Genomic DNA, 27569 nt, shown 5'->3' on the forward strand with positions numbered 1-27569 from the left:
CCCCCAGGAGAATTAGGCATCCCCGAGAGGGTTAGGTTTAGGGTGCGGGGAGGGGGGGTTAGGTTTAGGCACCCTTAAGGGAGGGTTAGGGTGCAGGAAGGGGTGGGGGAGGAGAGAGGGTTAGGGATAGTTAAAGTACCGGTGGTATGTCATACAGATTCCCATAGGAGCACATCTCCCCATCACCTCTGTAGTACCACATTCCCCTTATCTCAGTAGTAGCACATCTCCCCATCACCTCTGTAGTACCACATTCCCCTTATCATAGGAGCACATCTCCCCATCACCTCTGTAGTACCACATTCCCCTTATCTCAGTAGTAGCACATCTCCCCATCACCTCTGTAATACACATTCCCCTTATCATAGGAGAACATCTCCCCATCACCTCTGTAGTACCACATTCCCCTTATCATAGGAGCACATCTCCCCATCACCTCTGTAGTACCACATTTCTCGTATCATAGGAGCACATCTCCCCATCACCTCTGTAGTACCACATTCCCCTTATCTCAGTAGGAGCACATCTCCCAATCACCTCTGTAGTACCACATTCCCCTTATCATAGGAGAACATCTCCCCATCACCTCTGTAGTACCACATTCCCCTAATCATCTCAGTAGTAGCACATCTCCCCATCACCTCTGTAGTACCACATTCCCCTAATCATCTCAGTAGGAGCACATCTCCCCATCACCTCTGTAGTACCACACTTCCCTTATCTCAGTAGGAGCACATCTCCCCATCACCTCAGTAGTACCACACTCCCCTTATCTCAGTAGGAGCACATCTCCCCATCACCTCTGTAGTACCACATTCCCTTATCACTGTAGCTGTGTATTTCTTCCACCCCTTCGCTGTGAAATATCTCCCTCTGTAAATTAAGTAGTAACACATACACCCCCACCTCATATCTGCAGTAACACATTTTTTCCCCTCATTTCTGTAGTTATATGTTTTCACAACCTCTCAACAACCTCATAAAACATCCCTGCAAGTTTGATAACACATCTCCATATTACCTCTACAATAAAACATTTCATGACCTTCTCCCCTGTAACACATCTTTGCAGTAATAGATCAGAATACTTCAATAAGTTTGGAGGAAAGATAAGCACCCCGTCTAGTGATGGAATATTGCTAGTTCACCAGGGGTTAAAGGAGAGGAGGGATCGTAGCCAGGAATGTACCCATCAAAATAGTAGCCTATGGCAGTAATAAGGGGCAAGTGCCCTACTATTCATTATAGATAGTCTGGAAGAGGAACAATCTTCCTCTTTTCCAGTTTTTGAACCAGGCTGGCTGAGTATCACCTTTTATAATGCATTGTGTTCTGCTCCAACTCTATTTTCAGTAGCAGTCTTTTACTGCTCCCATTGCATATCCATCCAGTCCCCCTGCGTCCTTCCATCCACGCCTTTAGAAAGCAGGCTTTTCTCCCATTCACCGCCGCTATACCCCCCCCCCATCACCTCCGTCTCCACGCTGCTTACTCTTACCCCACACCCAGCAGTGCGTCTTCCCCGAACGGCCACACGGCATCCGGCAGCCCGCGATGCCACACTCCCTACCCTTCAGGTGCGCACTGGTACATCCGTCCCCTCTCCTTCACTCCCAGCCCGGGTCACCGGAGGCTCCGCATTTTGGCCGGACAGCCCCCGCCGGGCTGTGCATCCACCCCCCCCCAGAGCAGGCCTCCTAGTGCTAAACCTTACCGACTGGCCCCGCCCACTATCCACCGGCGGCCATTTTAGCCTCCAGCAATGTAAAGAGGCAAATGTTGAATGGCACCCGCAGTTTACCCACCCACTCCCACTGCTCCAAGTGCGGGGGAGGGGGGGGTTCAGCGGGCATGGGATCCATTGTGCAGACGCAGCTCTACTTAGGTTTTGAGGTTAAAGTTATGGCAGAGCAGAGGGTGTACTGGTTACCGTTACTGCCTCTCAGGGCAGACTTTGAGGGTTAATTTACATCCTTGGCCCAGATTGTCCGGAGTTTGTTATGCGCCCATGTACTCTGGTTTCAGGGAGCGGATCATGAAAGGCAAGTTTGCAGGCATGTTTGCCATCACGGCGGATGCTAAAGGTATAAACAGGCAGCATGATTGGCGTAGTGGTTGGTATTCCTGCCTCACAGTACTAAGGGCTTGGGGTTGAATCCCAAAAAGGTTCTATCTATGTAGAGTTTGTATGTCCGCACAGTGATTTCAGGGTTTGTTTCAGGCGAAGGCCTTGTCGGCAATTGGGGTCAATTACCGTCGTTCATACCTGATTTGGTTAACTGGCTGGTTCGTACTCGCGTTGAGTTTTAATGGGAAACCCGTCCATGGAATTCATGGATTGTGCTGAAGAACATTTTTTCAGGAAGAAGCAGGAAGGTTAGGCAGTGTTTCAGTTCATGATTCAAGGATGTGGAGTTCTTTGGTTGAGGGTTACTCGGCAGACCTGGATACCTATGTGTTCCGGATAGCCTGGAGGCAGCACTGTCCAGCCTGTCCAAGTACCTGAAGCTCCGGGCGCGGTGAGGGATATGCGTGCCCGGTGCAGCAGGGAGTCGGGCGTAGGTGCATTGAATTCTGCATGCTGTGTGGTGATGGCCATCAGCCAGTAATATAGTCACATTGGCGGTGCAGGACCGTGTCGAGGGGATATCTAATCGAGCAGCGATGGGGTATTACATAGTGTTAGAGGGTTTTTAATTTGAGTATTCATTTGCTTTTAACGCACAATATACATGTCCTAGTCCAAACGGAACCTTCAATCCATACGCAATCACCCGGAAGTTGTTAGGAGTAATTGGTAGCGGAGCGCATGTGTGGCTCTTTCTGGTCTTTCCCTGGGAAGGGTTTTTGTACCTCGCATTTGGGGTTTTGTACATAAGAAGGTGAAGGGCAAGCATCTTTCCTGCCTGGAACGGTGATCGGTCAACGACACGTTAGATTCGGCAGTTTGCCGTGAGGTGTACTAATCCTTCGAACAGGCACTGGAGAGGGTACGAAGTTTTGGAGAGCGAGCTCACCTGGCTAAAGTGGATATCTTTTCTGTTTATGGTAACTTGAGTCACTGGAACTTGTTCCGTAAATAAGATCTTTCCAACAGGTTGTTCTGTTTACTTTTCCTTTGTCGGCTGTTGCATTGGTGCGTGCAAGCACGTACACATCACGGGGGGGCAGCCCAATTCTTTGGTTGCTTTATTGGTAGTGAGGGGCCACTCGGGTGTTTAGTTTACAAGGGTTTCCTTTTCTTTACAGGCGTCTTATCGATTCTAAGCGTACTGGTTTCTCACGTACTGAGGTCTCTGTTTAAACGTTTGCTTCTGGGGATAGATATGCACACTTTGCTATCTTTGCTGATTGCCTTTGGTTAAACTTAGTGAATTGGGGAATTATTCGGAAGTCTCACTAAAGCAATTGCAATCGCTTCTAGGCCATGAATTTTGACTGTAGAGTAATACACACGGGCAGGAAGTTGTCATCGCTGGGATCGCTCCATAGCCAGGATTCAAATCTCAACATTTTCATTTGTCTTAGGACTTGTGGGAGGATTTGCACGTTTGGTTTGGTAATGCTTCAGGAGTTCAACGGAGTTAGAATTGGCTACCTGCTCAGGTGGACAATTACGGGCTTCAGTTGTTTAAGGATGCATCTAGTTCCGTGGTTTTCGGGGAGGTATCAGAGGGTGACTGTGCGCGAGATTTTGGCCGGAATCATGAATGCGGTAAGAGCTAACTGCCAGTATGCTGTTTTTGTAGTTTTTTACAATCATGTTTGTAGCCGGAATCCGGGCTACCAGACTCAGCACCAGCAGGATTAGGTTATGCAAAGTTATTTTAAGTGTAGTTCAAGGTATCTATATTTACAGGGCCTTCCCCTCCGGCCTTGCGCTTGTTTAGGCGTTTTTTCACCTCTTTGTGTGTTTGCGCAAAAGCATGAACGTTAGGGCACGTCACGTTACGGGAACGGAATATGGTATTGCAGATGTCCTTGTCTCGGTTTGTCCATGGATTGGGCTTAAGGGGCTGGCCTCCTCCATTTTTGTTGCTGAGATATGCGGCTTACCCTAGCCCCGTTTATAATGGCTGGCTTAGCGCTGGAATTTAAGTAGTTTGTTTGGATGTCATGGCCCCGCATACGCTGAGGATTTAGTTGACTGCTTGTAACGTTTAGCAAGGTTTCTTGGCTTACGAGGGCAAAGGAGGTTCACCATTCCATGCATACCTGTTAGAATCGTTTGGAAATGGCACGAGCAAAGCTTTCAAATTTAAAGGATCCGTTAGTTACAGAGTTGGTTTATTAGGAGGCACAACTCTTTAATTTGGCATTTGGTTAGCTTATCTAGGGATCTTTATAATTGGTGGGTTGTTCTCAAATAAGATGACCTAGACATCAACAGGTTGTTGTTTGAGAATGACGTTTGCAATATAAACTATAATTGTGTCGTATTCATGGATTAATAAACTGATCAGCTTGCTAAAGGGCGATGGACCTCTATCCCAGCTCAAGCACTCCCTTTCACCAATCCTAGTCGGCTTGGCCATACGTTTAATAGGTTACGGCACCCAGGTAGTGCACGCAGGCTCATCCACGCCATTCAGACAACATTATCTAGGTTTTACTTCACAAGGTTTTTTCACAACTGTTTGTTTGCTCTAGAATTGCCGCTAGATCAGTTTGGCACACATTTTTCAGGATTGGGGTAGCAATCTGCATGGCAGCTGCAGGTGCTTCCGTTGATGCCTTAAAACATGTAGGTCAATGTTAGTCGTCAGCCTACAAGTAATAGTTGCGCGCCGATAAGTTGCATCGTTAGCAGCACTTCTTGAGAGTTTTTTGGGAAACCCAGGGGCCTTATGCCTGCTGCCGCTATGGAGTTTGAAGGGCTTTTCAGATTTGCCCTCAAAGAGTTATGCTGTTTTTCACCTTCAGATGGGTCACCCAACTATTGTTTTCCTTCCTTTGGTTAGACTGTTTTTCTATCAATTGTATTAGCCTATCCAGGCGTGATGAACCCTTTTTTGCAGGTTTATAGGAATGCTAGCTGTTGGGTGTGGGTTGTAGGACATTCATGTATCTATTGGGCTAATGAGCATCCTTTAGCATATCAGGCCCCGCATTTATTAGGTACTAATAAGATTCAGTCGTTCGGTTTTAGGGGCAAGCCCTGAGGTAGCCTTTATTAAGTTTATGGACAGCGAAAGCCAGATTTGGGACCCCAATTGGAGGTACATTTGGGGGCAAGGATCTGGGTACTGGCAATTGCATTGCAATTACACTTGCTATTAGGAAGGACCTGCAAATAGCATACTAGAGACGGCCAGCAGTAGGGTAGGCTGGCACTAGTATCTAGTCCGGTCACTAACAGACGGATGGTTATATTGGCACCTTCAATTGCCTTACAAGGAGAGGTGTTTTTTATAGGCCCAATGGGATACACCTCACGGACGCAGGTCTAGAGTCTTGTATTAGTAACATTTCTGTCTTGGGGGGCGATTATTTCCTGATGGGTAGCGGGACTTGGCTCTATGAGCCGAGCTTTGGCAGGGAAGCAGTGCTCTTGGGCGGCCTATTATAGCGTAAAAGTGCCTGGGTAGCATTTGCCTTTTGATAGCTGCGAGTTGGTCATTTACCTTAGGGGAGGACCGGGCCATCATCTTAGGGAGGGGTCAATGCTATGCCAATTAAGGGTGAATAGTTCTACCTCAGGCCAGTTTGCGCCAGGCGGGGATCCGCCTTTTATTTAGTCAAATATAATGGTCGGGCTGTGACCTTGGAGCACTGCTTTTTACTGCCACCATCTTTCTAATTACAAATCGATCAATAAATTTCAGCTGTGTCCTCTTTTAATTCCACATAGGTGTCCGTGTGTTTATTTCTAGTTAGTAGTTAAGTGAGTAAATTAGAATAATGTAAGATTCAAACAATGGATGACTTAACACATACTTCCAGTCACTTCTGTAACACACATTTCCCCCACCCTTCTGTTGTACCACAGTTGGGGACGGTATCCGGACTATAGATAAACAGTAAAAGGTCGATAATGTCTAGATAGACGCAAGATGTTACAAAGAATATTGGTCAACAGGGACAAAAGGGCGACACACTAAAGGTAGACATGGAACAATGTCAACTGGTAAAAATGCTCGATGTGGTCAAAATGTCGACACCAAAATGGTTGACTTTTTTTTTTCTTATTTAGGGTTAGGCACTTCCCCAACAGCTAGGGTTAGGCAACAAGAGGAGGGTTAGGGTGAAGATTAGTGTTAGGTAAAAAAAATGTCTCCCCATCACCTCTGTAGTACCACATTTCCCTTATCATAGGACCACATCTCCCCATCACATCTGTAGTGCCACATTCCCCTTATCATAGGAGCACATCTCCCCATCACCTCTGTAGTACCACACTCCCCTTATCTCAGTAGTAGCACATCCCCCCATTACCTCTGTAGTACCACACTCCCCTTATCTCAGTAGGAGCACATCTCCCCATCACCTCTGTAGTACCACATTCCTCGTATCATAGGAGCACATCTCCCCATCACCTCTGTAGTACCACATTCCCCTTATCTCAGTAGGAGCACATCTCCCCATCACATCTGTAGTGCCACAATCCCCTTATCATAGGAGCACATCTCCCCATCAACTCTGTAGTACCACATTCCCCTTATCTCAGTAGGAGCACATCTCCCCATCACCTCTGTAGTACCACACTCCCCTTATCTCAGTAGTAGCACATCTCCCCATTACCTCTGTAGTACCACACTCCCCTTATCTCAGTAGGAGCACATCTCCCCATCACCTCTGTAGTACCACATTCCCCTTATCTCAGTAGGAGCACATCTCCCCATCACATCTGTAGTGCCACATTCCCCTTATCATAGGAGCACATCTCCCCATCACCTCTGTAGTACCACACTCCCCTTATCTCAGTAGGAGCACATCTCCCCATCACCTCTGTAGTACCACACTCCCCTTATCTCAGTAGTAGCACATCTCCCCATTACCTCTGTAGTACCACACTCCCCTTATCTCAGTAGGAGCACATCTCCCCATCACATCTGTAGTGCCACATTCCCCTTATCTCAGTAGGAGCACATCTCCCCATCACCTCTGTAGTACCACATTCCCCTTATCACTGTAGCTGTGTATTTCTTCCACCCCTTCGCTGTGAAATATCTCCCTCTGTAAATTAAGTAGTAACACATACACCCCCACCTCATATCTGCAGTAACACATTTTTTCCCCTCATTTCTGTAGTTATACGTTTTCACAACCTCTCAACAACCTCATAAAACATTCATGCAACACCAGTTTAATAACATCTCCATATTACCTCTACAATAAAACATTTCATGACCTTCTCCCCTGTAACACATCTTTGCAGTAACACATATTTCCAGTCACTTCTGTAACACATATTTCCCCTACCCTTCTGTTGTATCACAGTTGGGGACAGTATAATTTTAAAAGTCTATCTTTTATACCACACCCGTCAGGAAGTAGTGTAGTGATGTAAAGTGTGGAGTTAAACCCCAGGGATATAACGTGCAGCAGCTGCTACACACTGGATAATACTGTATATGCTGTGATAATATCTTGGGATACGTTGTTGTTATGTGCATTTTCTCATGCCCTGTTCATGGTGAAGGTATAGATGGTTGGTGGTAGACAGATCACTGTCATAGTGAATGGCATTTGTATAAGCGCTAAGGCTTGCAACGATTTCAGATCACTGCCCTTTTTGTATGCAGCCCCTCCTGCTTCACCTGCCACCCTTGCAGCCGAGATTAGATGACAGCCCCTAATCTTGAGGTAGCTTGCTCTGAGTGTAGAATTAAATTTAAAAAATAAATAAAAAGATTAAATCTAAACAATAAATACTTACCTTTTGCATAAGATCACAACATCCAGAGAACGGGTAACGAAGCTCAAAATCCACACTCTCATCAAGTCGGTCACTAGTGTCTATATATGTCCCCTCTTTTCCTTACCACCTAGACACATTCCAAACACATCTAGACATTTTAAAAAATGTATCAGTCATTCTCAATGCAGATAAATGTCAGATAGCACTCTCCTGGAAATCTAAGGTTCCACCCTCCTACACTGACACTGTGGATAGCATCTGGTCCACATATGACATGGAAAGCATTACTTCCTTTTCTATATAAATGCCCAACCACTTCGGGAAAACATGGTCTCCCTGGCCCGCCCACTTTGAGGCTGTACCCCCTCTGAATACAGTCTAATCTAGTCTAATTTTGTACCTGTCTGTTTCCTCTTAGCAGTAATTCCTCTCCCTTTTTTTATCCTACCTTGTCCCACTCATTTGTGCTATTTTTCTTTCTGCCCTTTTCCCTTCCTTTACTGGTGTGCTTCGATTATGTTTTCTCTTCCTCCCTCTTATCATTAACCTAAAACTGAAAAAATGCCCTCCATTTCAATGCTCTCCCCGGCTTTCACACAAGCAAGTGTCATTATGAGAAGGCTCACAGACCAGGATTGGCATAATTGGATTGATGCGATGCTGAGATCATCACCAGTTATAACAAAAGAAGTTTCCTTTGGTTTCTGGCTTTGCAGGCTGCTTCAGGAGTTAAGGTGCCCACATACTGTATGATTTTAGGAACGATTTGCACTAAAACAAAGCAACGGAACGATACATTGTTTAAAAACGTGCAAATCGTACAGCTACCAGGGACTATAACGATCAGATGCGCGGTCTTGAAGGTCGTTTGTTGTATCTTCAGATTTTACCTTACTCCGTAACGATGCACTGGAAATCATTAAGGACGCACGATAGGTCGTTAGTCATATTGCACAGTTTAGCAAGAGATCGTCTGTCCAGGAGTGTCGTTGAGTTGCCCAGGGAGTTCAAGGGAAATTGTTGACATCGCATCTTTTGTGAGTCATCCAGTGTGTGGGCACCTTTAGTCAATGGTTGCAATCTTTGCCTTCACTTTCATGTGATATCTTGGTTAATCTACTTATTTCATGTTGTTTATTACCAGCAGCTCAATATAGGGAGATGTTTTTTTTTATATTTTCACAGGTCCTATTTTACACCCCATCGACAGTTCTTAGCAGGAATGTCCACATCACATAATTAGCTGCGCTGCCACACTCCACAGATGGACTTCATACATGGTTTCTGGACATCAGCGAGACGATTTTCCCTAGATCATCTAGTTAACTATGTATGTACCTTTCTCTGCTGAATGAGCTATTTTTGGGATGATTCTTACGACTCAGAGGGATTCAAAGGGATGTAAGAAATTATATTAGCGCAGCATCAAGTAAAGCGATCTTACAAAATTGGATCACTGCTACGCCACCATCTTTATCACTTTTTCAATACAAACTATTCCACATTTTTAATATTGATTGGTTGGAAACCTTCTTAGACAAGCAACGGTTAATGCCAAAAAATGATGCCACTTGGGAAAGCTATATTACGACTCTCACTCGTGAGTACCAACAACTTATTCAAGATTTTCTTAGGTGTACTTTGTGGATTAAACAACGAGTCCTCTCTGATGTTCCTCCTATAATTATTGCTAATTAACTCTAAAGTTTTCTACTCTAAACTAATTAAAACCTGTTTAACGCATGAAGCAGAGCACACTAAATAAACTGATGCTGATGTCACCAGAGGGACCAGATTCTACAGACTTTCATCATGAAAAACCTGCAGACAACTGGGCATCTAAGAAGAGAAGAATGAATATATAAAATGTTGAGAGCGTTTAAATCAATATAAAAGGTCAAGATTTCAACATTTCATTATTGTGAACGCCACTACTCGGCTACTTCTTGATGCCACCCGTTTGGCTAAATTTTCTGGGGAGAACAGTGGGAACAAAAATGTCTTCACAATTGGAAGTTTTGCCATGAACTTGTTTTTATTATTTTTGGCAAATAATTGAATATTTTTTAACATTAATTCCTGTTAGCACTCTCTCATATCTTTAGGACAAACAACAGTCATATGTTTCACAAAATTCTAAAGTGTCTACTAGTGACAACATACCTGGTGTGTGACTTCCGCTTTGACTGTATCCAAGAAGCAATCATCAACAGGATAAAGGGAACATGCAAACATAAAGTCATGCCAGACCTGTAATAATGACAAAAAATGTACACAATGGGTTGCATCCATTAACCAGAATTCAGTAACCTAAATTAAATACACAGTGCAAATACACATTTCTTTGGTAGTCACACTTCACTAAAAAAAGGATGAACTTAGCTCAGCAATCAACTGCCCTGGCCAAACCAAACCCCCCCCCCAAAAAAAAAACGCTCACCTACTTTTGCATTGAAGTACAATATAATATGTACATACCCTGCTATTTTCTGTTCACTACTACAGTGTCAAAGCTGGTTCTTTGTTCTGGAGTTTTCCCCACCCCCGCCACTGTAATGTTATTTACATGATAGCAAAGCTGATGGAGTGTATTGAGGAGTTTAATAGTTTGCACCAAGCTAGGAAGAAACATTTGCATCAGGAGAACACTTTATTAGAGAGGGAGCACACCACTGGGTGACATGGTGCAGCAGCAGAATTATCATTGAGGATTCCATTCGCTGAATGGGACATCTAGTTTTCATTAGAGATACCAATAACAAATGAACATAATGTTTCAAGGCTTTATAATGCTCTTCATATCACACTAGAATAATAATAGTAATAACAATAATAATAATCTAAGTTATTTTCAGTTTGCGAAATCCCTGACATTTCTTGGTCCTTTAGAATCATTCCAAATTATTACTTAGTATAAATAAGCCTGCATTGCAGGGATTACCATTATTCCCAAGTCATCACACATATTGTAGAACTCATCACTCTCATAGATTCCCCCACCCCAGACACGCAGAGTATTCATATTGGCATCAATAACCGACTGCAGCAGATTACGGAGCCTGTAGCAGATAGAGATTGCAAAATATTAAAATTTAAACAGAACATTTAACTAAAACAATAATATAGGTCTATAAGTGTGCCCTCCTTTCAGGCATGAAGTCTTATGATATCAAGCAAAGTGTGGATGTCATCTCTATATTTAATGTTTCCCCTGTAAATTGCATGGAGAATGAAATTAGGTCCCATAAACACAATGGCTGTTTAAAAAGGGATAATGCTGAACTTTGCCTTGGTGATGAAACCTTGAGCTCATTTTACTAGGACCTAAATAGAAATATAAAGTAAGGTCAGTAACAAACAGCACGGAAAGCACAAAATCTGCCTCTCTATCAATGACTTTATTATTACCACCAACTTTAATGTGTATGGTTATTTTAGTTATTCTGCATGATTAGATTCCTATATTGCAACTTAAAACAAAGACATACAGTAGTAAGACATGGCTATCATTTTACCTGGCAACTTTGGTAGGTGCAGAAGCCGAAGGGAGGAAAGCTGATTTAGACTTAGCTAGAGTATCCACAATTTTGTCCAAGTCTGGACCAAAAAGCAACTCCCCATTAAAAGATAAGGCCTCCAGTCCCTTTTTGGAGTCTGCTTCAGCTCTCCAAGACCTCAGCCACAAGGACCGACGCGCCGACACAGCTGCAGCTGACACCCGAGAGGTCAGCAGGCTTGCATCTAACGATGCTTCCCAAATGTAGGAAGCTGCATCCCTCATTTGTCCTATCAACGCTCTCTGGATCTCCGGAGCATCTTCCGGAAAGGTATCCTCCAAAGCATTGGCCCAGCTCTCGATGGCCTTAGCCACTCAAGAGATGGCCATGGACGGACAGGCAACCGCCCCCGAGAGAGAGTAGATAGACTTTAAACAAGTCTCCACTTTCCTGTCCGTGGGATCTTTCAGGGACGAGATCGACGGCAAAGGCAGCGTATCGCTTTTAATTAAGCGGGTAACGTGGGAATCCACGGCAGGCGGAGTTTCCCACTTCCTGCAATGAGCCTCAGGAAAAGGATAGTTTGAAGCCAACCGTTTCTGCGGTTGGAACCTCTTGCTGGGCAACTGCCAGGCCCCTGCCATATGATCCGTTAACTGATCAGACAGGGGAAAAACCGTCGAAGCTACCTTGGCCTTCTTAAAATTAGGGTACTTCGACCTGGGAGCCGGCGCATCCTCCTCTATATGAAGGATGGCCCGCACTGCCCTAATCAATGCCGGTACATTAATGGAGGACTTAGCCTCCACCTCCTGGGCCCCAGCATCCGAGTCAGAGTCTTCATGGATCTCCCCGTCATCCGAAGACACGTCCGTGTCCGTAAACTGTGCCGCCAATGAAGCCGAAACGGTTCGCTTGGACGCCCGTGGGGGCAAATCACTGTGCAACATAGTTTGAAAGGCCGATGACGAAGCCGCCAGGCTCTGAACAGAGCTGGAGAGGACATCCACCCAGGGAGGGGGTACCGTTTGAGGATACCCCTGAAACGGTACCATCGCCTGCTGTGGTACCGTGGGAGATTGCACGTACACAGGCAAACCCGCATAAGGACCCACAGTCTGAGACCCGGGAGGAGACTGCACCAGACGCGTCATGCCCGGGGAACGGGGGATGGTAGGCTGGGGCACCGCCCTAGAAGGGCCCTCAGTCGGGACCGCCAGCCGGTCCGCGATCGACGCCAGCACTTGTGTAAACATCGCCCACGGAGGATCCTGCGCCACTGGGGGTTTAGAGGGACCAGGTACCAGCTGGCACCGTCCGCACAGACCGTCCTGAGACAAATCCGCCCAGTCAACCCCTGCCGAACAGCGTCGGCAGGAAAACAACACAGGAGCCACGGAGCGCTCCTTCTCCTCATCAGACATGACACAAATCTTTTGCAATAAAAGAAGTATCACCGAAAAGAGGTAAAGGCGTATAACACCTGCGCACTCCCAAGTATGCAACACAAACAGCCCACAATCTGGTACTGAGTAGCACACCGCTGTATGTGACAGACCTCACAAATACGTAGATCTATATAAGTGAGGTACACAGAAAGAACACCCCTCCCCCACGCACCTGCGGGCCGTAGGAGAAGGAAAGGGATAGGTAAAAAGCTGACAATAAGTAGAAAAAGCACAGACAGCAGCACTAGCAAAAGTCACATACCATGCAGAGAAGTTATACTCACTGCACCTTCCGCTACAATCAACCTCCCAGATTCAGTGTCTGGGAGGGCTATAGCGCTGCGAACACTGTCCTTTGCAGGGGGAGAGGTACGCAGGGGGACTGGTCCACTGTATCCGCCCGGGAGCTCTGCGATGCTGGCTGGGAAGATGGCCGCCGGAGAGCTCTGGGGAGGAGTGGCCAGGAGATAACAGCCCAGCGACGCCAGCACGCATGACAGAAGGCGCGCTGGGCTGAGGGGAGGAGCACTGAAGCAGGGAAGGCTGCCTCCCCTGCTAGTACTAAACGCTGACAGTAAGTAGAAAAAGCACAGACAGCAGCACTAGCAATAGTCACATACCATGCAGGAAGATATACTCACTGCACGTTCAGCTACAATCAACCTCCCAGATTCAGTGTCTGGGAGGGCTACAGCGCTGCGAACACTGTCCCGATCAGGGGAGAGGTACGCAGGGGGACCGGTCCACTGGAAGCCTGCCTGGGAGCTCTGCATTGCTGCCTGGGAAGATGGCCGCCGGAGAGCTCTGAGGAGGAGTGGCCGAGAGAGCACAGCCCAGCGACGCCAGCACGCTTGAGAGAAGGCGCGCTGGGCTGAGGGGAGGAGCCGCTGAAGCAGGGAAGGCTGCCTCCCCTGCTAGTATGGAACCCCCAGGGACGCCGTTCCCTGCCGGCCTTACATCCTGGTGGTCCAGCGGTCACGCGGGGTATTCCTGAAGAGGGGGAGCCCGCCGCCGCCACTAGCGCCGCCGGTCTGTCCCCAGAGACCGGCGGCTGAAAGACTGCATTTGACTTCCCCAGCGTGCAGCGCGAAGCACTACACGCGGCTTACCTGGCCCCGTAGAATCCGGCAGCAGTCAGTGGGAGCTCCCGGAGCCACGCTAGTACTGACACCGGGGTCCCGCTGCGATCCCCGGATCAGTACCGGCGTCGCAGCGCCAGCGGGGCTTGTTGGAGCGGCAGCATGGACGTCCAGATGGACAGTCTTATGCTGCCGCTTTGAAGATAGTAAAAAATAAAATAATAAAATCTTCTTTTTTTTTTTTGCAAAAAAAAAAAATTTAAATTAAAGCTTAGGGGCTGCTTATGCAGCCCCACTGCCCAGGGTGACCCGACTCCGGTCTGGCACCAACTAAAACTGAGGTGCCTGTGGCCGGGGGCGGGGTATAGAGGAGGACGGACCCAAGTGCATCCTGGGAGCAGCAAAGCTTTAACTGCGTGGTGCCCGTGGATCCAGATCCAGCTATACCCCAAGGTCAACCCTGTGGACCCCCTATGGACCCTGAAGTAGAAATAAGGATATCCTTATCCCGTTCCACGTATACAATTTACAACACAAGACCAGAATGAGACGACCTGAGGACAGGACCAAAGCAGATGCCAGAAAGTAGCAGCAGGGGCTCTACAGGACAAGAATCAGAAGCCAACCATCCAAAACCACTGAGCCCAACGAGAGTCCAATAAACCCGATAAAAAGGTATAGCTGAATTTGCTGATATCTGGCATAAGCTGTAGGCATCTAAGGGAACCCCAACAGAAACATCCAGTCCTTTTCTGACAAGGGAGTACAACCCCACAGCCCCCAATTACAAAAGTAGAGAGGAGTATGCCTGAGCTATAGACTCAGGCTAGAAAAGTTTTGGATCAACAAACAGGGGACTCAGATAAAACTGGGGTATCCCTCACCCACTGTGCACAGAGGGCATGCCAAGCTGCTAGTATCTAAAAAACAGATGAAATGGAAGGTCATATGTAGACAACAGCTGAGCAAAGGAGTGTAGAATCCCATTCTGATATAAATGCTCTACAGCACAGTTTCTCAAACTTGGTCCTCGGGACCCCAAACAGTGCATGTTTTCCAGTTCTCCTCACAGCATCACAAGTGAAATAATTAGCTCCACCTGTGGATCTTTTAAAATGTGTCAGTGAGTAATGAATACACCTGTGCACCTGTTGGGTGAACTGCAAAACGTGAACTGTGTGGGGTCCTGAGGACAGAGTTTCAGAACCACTTCCCTACAGCATCCAGCACATAAGACATCCATAAAAATTCCCAGTCATGATTGCAAAGCCCTAATAGAGAAGAGTTTCCACACAGTGGAGAACAGAGCTCAAACGCAGTTTCACCTAGGATCTTTGCTGCCGCCATCAAAACACTATGTTCCTGTTGCAAGGGGGAAGGATGCAGTGAGAGAGCCGGGATTTTGATAATAGAAATTGTAGCAGAGTAAACGCCAAGTCAGCAATGGTCAAACCTGTCAAGTGCCCCTGCCTAGCATAAATTAATCCATAACAAAGCCATTCACACTAGCCCAAGCAGAAGGACATGAGTAGAGCAACTGAATCCATGCCAAGAAGCCAGGACCTACTCCAAATCTAGAAAGCATTTCCCATAGAACCAGCCACACCACCGAATCAAACATCTTGGCTGCATCCAGGGACACAACCAACTCCTAAGTAGCTACCTGCAAATAAGTATAGAGATGCTAGAGATTGACAGCAGTTGACCTCCCAGACATGAAACCCTTTTGATCCTGAAGGTCAATTTTCAGTATTAGTCATAAAGACAAAATTTTTACATCAGTGGATAATAAAGAAATGGGGTGGTAAGAATCCGGATAAGCCAGATCATTGCCTGGTTTGGGGATTACCATAATTAGGGCCTCGGCCATTAAAGAGCAGAGGGAGCACACCTCCAAAAAGACCTCTTACAAATTTAGAGACAAAGAAACCCAGATGAGCCCTATATAACTCAACAGGGAGCCCATCAACCTGTGGTGCCTTATGTGTTGAGAAAGACTTAATAGCATACTCAACTTCTTCAGGACATATAGTTGAGCCCAGATACGGTATGCTAGAATCTGACAGGGTCAGAAGGATAATTTGGTCTAGGTAGGAGGCCAATTCAGAAGCGGTATGGATGGGGCATCCACATGGATGGCCACAGCTTCAATCAGTAATCTGTGCACAATGGTAGGAGAAACATCTGCCCTAGCCATGTAAGCCATAAACCTGCCGGCCCGGTCCGCCTGTATAGAATGGTCATGAGCCAAGAAGTAAAGGCAACACTTTGATTTGTCAAACAGAAAATCAGTCCATTACTTATGATCAATAAGCCATTTAACCCTGTCCGTCGGACGTCCACTAGCAGTATAAACAGCCTCAAGGGTTCAACATTTATGTACTAACTCTTCCTCCTTCTTCCTAAGAAAAATTTGAAGCTGTGCAAACATCATGAATCTGACCAGTGGGAAATCAGGAATCCGAGCTGTGGGAAAACAAGAATCCCCATAAAAATGCTTTTAAGTCATTCCAAACTAGGGGGGCAGAGGAACTAACTGGATTATTGACAAAACTCAGCTAAAGCTACAAAAAAAGTTTGGAAGCCCCCCCCATCTGCATCAACCAAAAAGGGTTAAGTCTCCAAAAGGAGGCAGCTCTAGGATAGTGTAGGTTCAGCGCCAACAACAGAGGAGAGTGGTCCAATATTGACAAATAGTTTAGCACAGTAACCACTTGGAGTGGGAGATCAAGGCCAGAACAATCCTGGAAAATGAATTGAGACATAGAAAAACAGGAGTAACACCGGACTTCTGATGCCAAGAATCTAGCAATGGGAGATTGAGAGGGGCCACCAGAGGGCCCTGGATCCACACTCCATCTATTCATATTCTCGTCTAATACATATAACAGGAATAGCAAGAATATAGCTTACAGCCTTTAGAAAAGGACATCAGAACTAAAGGGGGGGTATTCACTGCAAGCAAAACAAGAGGGGAAACTTGTATAGTGTCTGAAAGGACAATAACAAGGCCCAGCAGACCCACCTGAATTTTATGACAAAGCACATCAAAACAGAGACCCTCCCTAGAATTGGAATGGAGTGTAGAATGAAAAACCCAATCCATCCACAGCTTTTTAAGGGAAAGAATCCTGCTACCCACCAAATGGGTCTCCAATGAACAGACTATACCTGGGGTATGGTCCTTGACCTGCCAAAAGGACTAAGGAATGTTTAACCTCATCATTCAGACCCGGACATTCCAAGACAGAACCTACAACAGACAGATAAGTGGGAGGAAGTGGCCATCACACCCCTATCCCAACTGTGACACTAGTAAGACTCTCCTGTGGGTGCTCTGCCAACCCCGCTACAGAAGACTAAAATGCCAGTGCATCATGTAGAAAAACAATAAAGCATATATAACAACCAAATCTTATATATAAAATTAATTGGTCTGTTTGTGTGTCTGTCTGGTTATGCATTTGGACACAAATGCACCGATTGAGATGATCATGGCCAGGTTTTAGGAGGGTTAGGGTCCTGGTCGGACCTTGCATTGGTGTACTCTGGGCAGAAATTTGACCTAGAAAGCCTGTTCTGAGCCTTCCACTGGATGGATTTGGACGAAAACTTCAGAGTGGTAACATTGGATCCCACAAGACATACTAGGGGGTTGAGGTCGGACCTCCCATTGGTGTACGCGGAGCAGAACTTTGGCCCGAGGAGCCTGTGCTGGGCCTTCCACTGGATGGATTTTGTTGAAAACTTCAAAAGGGTGGCAATTGGTCTGGGATGCCTAATGAAGTGGTTGGGGTCCCAGTGGGACCTCATGGCGGAGTGAACTGGGCAGAACATTCCTCATGCGTGTGCTGGAAGAGCTGCTAAGGTGCCAATTATTTTTAACATGTAGACAGTTACATCCAACTCATTGATAAAAAAATAACTTGAAGATTTAAACCTGGGCAACACTCAGTAGTTCAGCTAGTATACAAAAAAGAAAACCCAATTACCCCCCACCCTGCATACCAACCATACTAATAGGTATGCCTATGCCCTGACACTTAAACCCCTTAACCTAAACTACCCAATGCAATAAACAAAAGCAAATATGGGCCAACTACACCTGTGTATCCTAAAGTCATGGTGCATCCAGCCCAGGATAAAAAGGGCTAACAAAGAATATCCCAAAAGGTATTAAACTAGAAACATCTAACCTAACAAATATACTGAACATTAAAAAAAAAATCAAACAAATACAGGGAGGATAGGGTTGCAGTTTAAAGGAGGCATCTGAATACCTGCAGACTAGAGAAACATGTACACAGAAAATAACAGTGAAAAAAAGTCACACAAAAAAAAAACACATGTAGTCACCTAAAGAGACTACATGTGATATTCAAGTAAGTAAGTCAGCTGAGGGCAACTCCTCCAGTGGCAGCCTCACTGGGAGATTCAAAGAATGAGTACGTCCTCCCAAAACCACCCGTAAGTGAGCAGGAAACAGCATGGAGTAAGGGAGTTTGAGGTCATGCAGACTTTACGTCACGTCTTTACTTGGTCAAATTGGGAAGGAAACTTTTGGATATGAGCAGTGAAATTCTAAAAGATCGTAACTCTTTGTCTGTTTAACTCCAAAAGCCCTTTTATCCTAACAAAGCGAAGAACAGCATCTTGGCGATTATAATGCAGAGTTTCAGCAATAAATGTCCTCTGGGGAGCTCTTGGCATGTAGGCATATGGTGGGCCCATTCAATAGCAAACTAAGGAGTCTCACCTAAAAGCAGTTGTCAACCAGGAATCCAGGAACTGCACAGAATTTGCACCTTCTGCTTTCTTGGGCAAACCAACTAAACGGATATTATTGCGGTGGAGGCACCTTTCAGCATCTGTAAAGCTTTTGCTGACACATTGCCATTTGAGATTCCAAGGATGACAGCTGACCAAGGACAGGAGAACTACAGTCCTCAAGGATGGATTTACGATTCTCAGTCTAACCAATGCTATTCCACATCTTTTGTATATCTTGAAGGATAAGGGACAAATCAATATGTATCTCAGCCACCCGATGTCACCCTTTTTTTCAAACTGATCATGATTTGAAGGAGCTGTTCCATTGTGACAGCAGAAGGTTCATCCAAGGCAGGAGAGGACTGCACAGAGATCGAGACTACTGGGCCCTCCACCAAAGCAGGAGTAGAATCTTGGACAGAGACAGAGCGATAAAAGTTCTTCAGCATAGCAGGCATTGAGGCCTGTGACTTCCAACTCATTAGGGAAGTATAATTAAGTGAAGTTTAGGAGCTAAGACGAAGGTCTGCAGAAAGACTGTAGGTAATTCACAGTAGTAAAGTTCTGCAGAGTAGCCCTGGACAAGACACCAGAGACACAAGGGCAGCAGAGAAGTTAGGATTGTGAAGTGCAGCAGCAGAAGCCACAATGAAGCAGATATCAACTCCCAAGATGGTGGTGGACGGGAGGCCTCAGGAGGGAACAAGCCTGGCATTGGTACAGCAGAAAAGCAGGAGCTACTGGGAAGCAGCTCACAGTCATAAGCATCCCCAGAGCAGCATGAGGAGGTTTGGTGTAGGGAAAGGGTCCTCCGGCAACCACAGGATAATCAGACAGGATAAACAGGCTGGAGAGCACTAAAGCTCACGTGTTACTAAATGCCTGTCCAGGCCATACATGCTTACTCTTAACTAAAATCACTATTTTATTTTAGGCAATTCCTGACTATTTCTGCATAGCACAGTGTTGATACTCTATGCCCTAGTCAAAAATTAATCACTCATCTCATACACATCTTCACAACATAGCATTTCATATACTGTCATTACATAAACCAACAGTAAACACTCTAAAATAAAAAAATAAGTCAGGTGCTCATGTGTAACTTTGTCTAACCTCAATATAAACTAAACTGACCAATTAACTTGACCCACAGCTGCTGCTTACCTCAAAAGTGGGGTGCTGGCCCTCACAAAATCAGTAAAAACAGAAAGAAAAGAGGGAGCACTGATGGACAATAAATTTTGTATACCAAGCTGTCCTGTGCGCACACAAACCGCTAAGAATCCGTATAAAACAGCTGAACATATATATGCTGGAGAGATTGATATAACAATCTGTCCGGAGCTCCTCAAAGTTAAGTAGAAGCACAAATACAAAAGCAGCTGATTGTCACTGATGATAAGTTACCAGTAAAACATAGAAAGCAGTTGCTAATGCAGACTCATTAAGTAAGCCAATTCAGGTGCACAGTGCAAATATTAGTATTTGCAATTACCATGAAGCCATGTTGTAAGTGACTATATGTTAACAGCTATATAGCAATCATAGATTAAAAAAAACTATATTTTGCTGCAATATGGTGGACTTGTGCTATGTTGGTTATATCATCTCATCACTGTACAGCAACTGCCCTTGACAGCAGCTGCCTTGACCTGAGGAGCCTGTGACAAAAAAATAATATGAAATGCTATGGCCTCCAGGGGGCCCGATTTGACCAATGGCTCAATGGGAAATGTCCTGGCAAGCACAATGGCCTATATGTCCCTGCATAAGCGCAGGCACTACAGCAAGACGGGAGCCTTTAATGTTCAGCTAAGGAAGTGCACTTTCCTAAGAACCATTTAGGTAAAGCACAACAATATTTAAGAAAGAAATAAACCCTTCGGATGAGATAGCGCTGAGGAAGCCGCTGATTGTTACTGGAGGCGGAGAAACGCGTAATCTACTTGTGATCCCCACTTCAGGATATACACGCTGACCACCGTGGCAAATTGACTGCATGAGGAAAACTTTTAATAAGGTACCGGTACCTGTTAATGCAAGTCCGCCACGGATAGGACTTTGTGCCTTATATGCAGCAATTGAATCCAACTACTTAGCTGCTCATTATAAGTATTAAGCGGATGTGAAGGGGGATTGTTTAAATGAGCCTTACATATGACATAAATATGAACTAACCAAGCGCATAGGATGAAGTTTTACTACTAACACTACTAAACGAACACAATTTGTTCTGGATATAAAAAGGTTTTTAGACCTTGACACAGACTACTAATATTATCATTACTAACCATCACTGGACATTCCTAATTTAAATACAATATATGCTGGATATATGGACAATGCTTTTTAATATAAATACATTTCAGAATAAAGCCATTGAACATTTTTTCTGATTGTCATCAAGGAATTGAACAGATGATTTTCCTTTTTTTCATATATTATATATTTTTTTAATTCTTTTTTATTGACTGTTTAATACTGTGGATCCACATTAATATTATACAGTTTTTATTATATGTGCTAATCTCTATATGCTATTGTGATATTACAATCATTTATGTGCCCCTTTTTTATGTGATTAAATATGTATTAAGCAGCGCTATCTCATCAGAAGGGTTTATTTCTTTCTTAAATATTGTTGTGATTTTCTATTGGAGGTTGGCAACCCTCCCAGAGAGAGCAGCAGCTTGCTCCAGTGAGATCTGTGCAAAGCAGACCAGCTCCCATATCTTTTTGTGTGTTTTTTTTATTTAGGTAAAGCCACAGATTTGTAACATTACTACGTGATTGTTTATTAGCTGTATTCATTGATCCAAATATGTATTTACATAATTATATGCTCTAAATCACTATTAAAGCAACTTTAGTAACATTTCAAAAGGGAGTTTGCTTTCTACACCATTACAGGGGTGTGATAAGGAAACTGGCTGATCTAGTGTAGTCCAATGTGATCTAATACATTGAATATTTTCGTATCCCTACAAATGCATAGTAAAGTGACTAATATACTATCATTATTGGCAGAAGTGTATAAAGGAATATTGTCAACAGTTAGAAATGCAGGAGTACATTTCAGCACAAAAACATAGGGCTTGATTCAGAAATTTATGCTAATGCAATCACAACTGCGATCTCTCACGGATCGCAAATGCGGAAATATGCTAATGTCTTCCAAAGCATACCTGAGCATAGGGACAAACACTGCTCTCTCATATCTGTCCAACGACATACAACAGCGTTAACATTGACGCAGATTGGGCAGTCACGCAGCTACGGTCTCAAACATCGAGTCTCTGCCATGCTGAGAGCTTTCATGCTGCATAGGAGATCGCAATGGCTAATTTATGCGCGGCCATGAAACAGCGTTTAAACAGATACACGCCTGTGACCCTCCATTAACTCCCCCAGAAGCTGACTACCTTTCATTCACTTTGCGAGTAAATTCTATGTGCGAGCGTAATCGCAAACCCACTGCGCATGCACAGTACGGCTTTCACGCATGCACAATGGCTAAAAATAGCTCAATCCGCATAAATATGGTCACTGCGGAAATCTGTGCATCGGCCCGATGGTGAAAACACTATACACTTAGTCCAGATTATAAAACTTACTTGTCAGAGCTGACTTTATCTTGGAAAGAGTCAGCTGGTATCCAGTTGGATCCTTTCAGGAAAATGGGGACCCCATTAATCTTCATGTAGAAAGAGAGACCAGGAGAGCCAATGATTGGCTCCTCAATGAGCTCCACATGACGAAAATAAATCTGTGTACAAAACACACCCAACAGCTCTTTATTTTAATATCTGTAAAAAAAATCTGTAATTGTTACAATAATCTATGTCAGCTACTTCACCTACACTAGTCAGTGGCATAGCCAGGGGTGGTGCGGTAAAGTGACTGCTCCTCCGGCTAAATACCAGTGCCTAATTAGCGCCTATGCCGGTCCCAGCGGTGCAGAGTTCCTGGCAGCGTTGCAACCATAATGTAATGACATTGTGATGTTGCTAGTCAAAGACTGGAAAAACAGCGAATGTCGGCACTGCAGAGGATTGGAAGGGGCTACCGAGCAGAGGCAGACAGCACTGAGGAAAGCATGCATGAGGTAAGTTAACGTGTGTGGGGGGTGGCAGTGCGTTGAGAGTAGAGTACAAAACAGAGACTGGGGTGGGGGAAAGGAGCAGGTCAACACAGGACATGCAGATGGTGATGTGGGGCACCATATAAAGACATATAAAAGGGGGGTGTACACTACAGGACATACAAATAAGGAGAGGGGAAGGGCAAGAGCACAATACAGAACATAGTAAAATAAAACACGTGAGATGCAATACAGGATATACAAATCGGGAGGGAGCACAATACAGATCATGCAGGGGGCCCAATATTGGACATACAACATACTAGTAGGAGCACAAAACAGCACATACAGATGGGAGATGTGGTGGAGCTGATGGGCCTTAAAAGGGGCACGTGAGAAAACCTGGACATGGAGAACTTATATCTCCATGTTTGCTCCCCCTCATGTCAAAAGCTCCCTCTCATAAATAACGGCGTTTGTAGAATTACACACATTAACAAATAGTTATAACCGGATGTATAGAATGTAGTCTAGCAAGGAACAGTGTTTATTAGGATAGAAGTTCTTTTACCTATGTCAGAAACAAAAACATGGCCCAACAAACCATTAGAGAATTGGTCCCTAGGTCAAAAAAGATATTATTGCTACTGGGACAGGGTATGTGTAAATGGACATCTTTGATCTATATTAACTCTTTTCTAAACATTTTTAAAGGTGATCAGACAAAAAAAAAAATTATCAAATAGGAGATCATTACTAGTAGGTCATGCGTACAAGCTCTTATGGTGGGTACACACTACACGATATGCTCCCTGAGCGATATCGTGTAGTGTTGTCCCCGGCAGGCTGTGCTCAATGTCGTTCATGACATTGAGCACAGCCGCTGAACGATATCATTAACGATATCGTTCAGCGCCGGGCTCTCTCCCCCATTCCCTGACATGCAGCAACCTGACGAGATCGTCAGGTTGGCCTGCATGTCAGCCCGATGAACGATGATGACGAACGACCCGCGGGAACGCGCGTCGTCGTCATCGTTCATCTTTTTGGTGTTAAAAATGGACGATAAAGTGGACGACTGAATGATAACGATATCGTTATCGTTCAGTCGTCCACTTTATCGCCCAGTGTGTACGCACCATAAGGCAGGAATTAAATTTTCAGCAATGTGAAGCCGCAATGTTCAACTGCCCACATCCCCAAGAATTACGGTTACACAAAATGACTAATTTTCCTATCAGGTGCAAAAGAAAATCGGTGATGCTAGTGGCCATACGGTTCTGGAATTCCGACCACACCTATCGGCGATCCAACGGCACTTAGCGAACGTCACCTTGATTTCAATTCTCCCCATAGTGTTTTTAGCATTTCCAGAAAACATGTTCTATGTTTATTGGAAAAGAAATGTACATCAATACTAGATTAGCAGAAAAGCTATAAAAGGGAGTAGTATTAAATGTGGAGACAGGCTTTAAAATATGGAGTATGTTGTTTTGATTACATGTAATTGATTGAGGCTTCTAAATACCAGTAGTTTCCTATAGTTGCTATAGGAGTAGGTGCTATATCATGTTGGGGAAACTATAGCTACCAGTAATGTTTACATATAACAGAATCAAAGTGGAAAAAAAAAAAAAACACGGTGGTACATTTAGGTTTTTTGTGTTATGATAGGAAATGAAAATGAAAGAAAAATAAAATGCTCAAACCTTAGCTGCTTCATTAATGATATATTCCCCCTCAAAGTGAAAAGTAACAGACATATCGTAGCTGGTTTGCTTCCCATAACCATTTGGCCACCACAAACCCACAGATATATTCTGTAATAAAATGGTAACAATATTTACTACAGCATTATACATTATTATAACCATGACATCATAGACACTAAAAATCTCTTCCTACAGTACTAAGTAAAAGAAATGTACGCTTACATCCGAAACAGGTTTTCTGCAAGATTTTGCATTTTAATCCTTAGCAAAAAACTTTCATTATCACATGGAAACTGACTGGATAGTCACAATAGTGATGTTTGATCTTAACATGGAACATATGTTTACTGGATATTATGGCCTACAGATGTATCCTTGAAAAGATAAACTCCATCAAAAATTAAATTTAAGATTTTTGGATTATGGAGTTTTTCTTAACCACTCACCAGTATTCAATTGAGAGACTAATTATATGTTTCTAAGTAAAAATAATAATTTGTAAACATATTCTGACTAGTAACTACACAAGATCTATAAAGCATCAATAAACTCACCTTACTTATTTTTGTAATGAGTTTATAGAAGTGCTGTCCAGGAACTATAACCAGATCATGTGACTGGTTAACCTGAAGGTCTGGTATCTTGACAAAAACATGTCCTGAAAGAGGGTTTACGGTCATTACATCAAACACTGGCTCAATGACCATCATCCATTGGGAGGTGGAATTATCTGCATAAATGACACAAATCCAGGCAAAATAAGAGGAAACAAATATGCTTTTCACTGTGAAATTAGCACAGGAAATTTAGACAAAGAAGATGTTTCTGATCCAGTCTATATATAGTAAGAATGCACTAAATTCTAATTAAGAGTCCTCAAGCTTTTCTGGAACTCAGTATTGTGCCAGCATCTGTATAAAACATGTGAAAAAATAATTTGTCCTCCAGTCAGGTTTTCTAATCCATTTAATAATACTTTAGAGAGATGTACCAGACATGCTGCAGCCCAGGATTGATTGTTAAATACCTGTGAAGGGTTATTGGCTGAGTGGCACACATCACTCATTTAACAAGGAGAGTCAGGTCTTTGAGGAACAGGAATATCTCAGCACGTACTGTAAGTGAGCAACCAATATAGGTCTCTAACTGGGACTCATACAAACTATGAGGATGATTTATCAAATGTTGGAGAGAAAGCAACCATAGCAACCATCCAGCTTCTGTCATTTTACTAGCACAACCTGTAAAATTACACCTAGAAGCTTGGTTGCTGTGGGCAACTTCTCCACTTTATCTCTCTCCAAGATTTGATAAATCTACCCCTAAGATTCTGCGTTACCGTCTAGTATTAGGGGATCTGTTTAGTTTCCATTCACCTGATCAGAATTTAACCCTATATCCTCTATAATCGGACAGTGACTGCATTATTGGAAGACAGCCATGTGAGGCTACCAATTTGTTTTTCTACTAAGAAATCAAACCCAATTCACTGTTATATATTGTGATTTTTAATTATATTGGTACATTTGCACTTTATTTTGGTAATAAATATAGGGACAAATGTGTATCACTGCCATCATTCATCCTTGTCTGAAAAAACATGTCTTCTAGAGGTGGGCCTAATGAATGCGTAGTCAGTAGTGCCTTTAGGTACACTGCTACAGTGCTACAACCTTACTATATGAACAAACCAATAAACTAAATTCTCCCACGACTAATTGAGGTCATAATTGCTATACCGAGTAATATTTTGGTGTAAATGGCAATGTTTGTTTTATTGAAATTAGAGGTAATTAGTATTAAGAGGTTAGACTTTGATGTAACGTTTGCATTCCCGGTTGCATTGCTGCCCGCTGTACTGTGTAAATGACTTCCTCTGTTTCTGTCAATCTTACCGATATTGACACAAATGTGTCATAATGCCCAATTCTCCATATGGAAATCGTTAGAACAGAAGAAAATAGACCACCACACCACACATTGCCTTTCTACACCTCTGCATCTACCTTAAGCCTCCTCTGCTTGAACATCCACCTTTCTAAATACCTAAAGTGGAAACCTACTAAATATCTATTTATAATACCGAGAAAAAAAAGCTTAGAAAGTTGGAACTTGCATTGTTCCAAAATGGGCAATCACCGCCACAGTTCAAGAAGAGAAACAAACTGTACTATAACAATTTTAGAAATACTGGAGAGTATAGTGCAAACAACAAGGAAAGAAAAGAATGGAAACCAGCCTATAGTGAATAGCTAGCTCTCCATGATGTGCTACACAGAATATAATACAACCTACACAATTTGCTTTACATAGCACTTAGAAACACATGGGAAAGTATAAAGGCCACTTTGGGAAAAAAGAAAACATACCGAACACTGGAATGTATGAAACGTAGTCCAGGTGAAAAGCATTATATGCCTCAATCCTAATATCTTTCCAGATGCCCTGTGTGGGGAACGAAGGGCCCCAATCCCAGCTAAACGAGCACTGAGCCTGCAATATTACAGGATGAGAGAAAGCACAATCACGTTACATAATCACAGACTTACACATTATAGAATACAATATATCAGATAGGAGTCAAAATTATTATACAACAGGTTCATCATCTTCATCCTTCTTTATAATAACATCAGTCATTTCATTTGTTATTCCACAATCCTCATTGTCAATGCAAAACATCTGAAACGAAGACTATTATATATAATAGAGTCTCCTCACCTTTCGGATGAAGTTGACATGACAAGCCCCATTCTGTACTTTTGGGGGGCACTCTGGAGGAACAACATAAGAGTGGTTTGTACTTTTCTCTTCTGACCACTTGACAGCTGACTGAAATTTGATCTCTAAGTAATTTTCCTCTGCAACGATTTTGGTGATGTCAATAGTCTACAATGAAAAAATATCTGCCGGTTGTATATTCATGTTGTAATGTAAAAAAATTCTATGCAAGCCTTAGGACAATGCAATTCATTCACCAAGTGACAATCATAGGGTTTTAGTTATCTAAAACAGGTTACATACACTAAAACGGAATTTTATTGTTTATACATTACAAATACCATATACACAGAATTAGACAACAGGAACATATACAGAACTAAAAAATAAATGGTGT

At 43.8% G+C, this 27569-nt stretch overlaps 1 protein-coding gene across 3 annotated transcripts in view; it reads right to left on the bottom strand.

Annotated features, from left to right (window-relative positions):
- Nucleotides 1-27569, bottom strand: part of MANBA (mannosidase beta) — a 124460-nt gene that overhangs the window by 33333 nt on the left and 63558 nt on the right. For 2 of the 3 annotated variants that reach the window (XM_088453233.1, XM_088453235.1), the window contains 7 exons: nucleotides 27173-27340; nucleotides 26821-26944; nucleotides 25006-25181; nucleotides 24449-24559; nucleotides 22273-22424; nucleotides 10803-10920; nucleotides 10025-10111 (listed from right to left, as the gene is read on the bottom strand). In XM_088453233.1, coding sequence (XP_088309359.1) covers nucleotides 10025-10111; nucleotides 10803-10920; nucleotides 22273-22424; nucleotides 24449-24559; nucleotides 25006-25181; nucleotides 26821-26944; nucleotides 27173-27340 — 936 coding nt within the window. The remainder of the gene's footprint in view (nucleotides 1-10024; nucleotides 10112-10802; nucleotides 10921-22272; nucleotides 22425-24448; nucleotides 24560-25005; nucleotides 25182-26820; nucleotides 26945-27172; nucleotides 27341-27569) is intronic. The other variant, XM_088453234.1, reaches the window with a different exon arrangement.

This window comes from Taudactylus pleione, unplaced genomic scaffold, assembly GCF_031769625.1.
Source record: "Taudactylus pleione unplaced genomic scaffold, aTauple2 ptg000573l, whole genome shotgun sequence".
In the NCBI taxonomy this organism is placed as follows: Eukaryota; Metazoa; Chordata; class Amphibia; order Anura; family Myobatrachidae; genus Taudactylus; species Taudactylus pleione.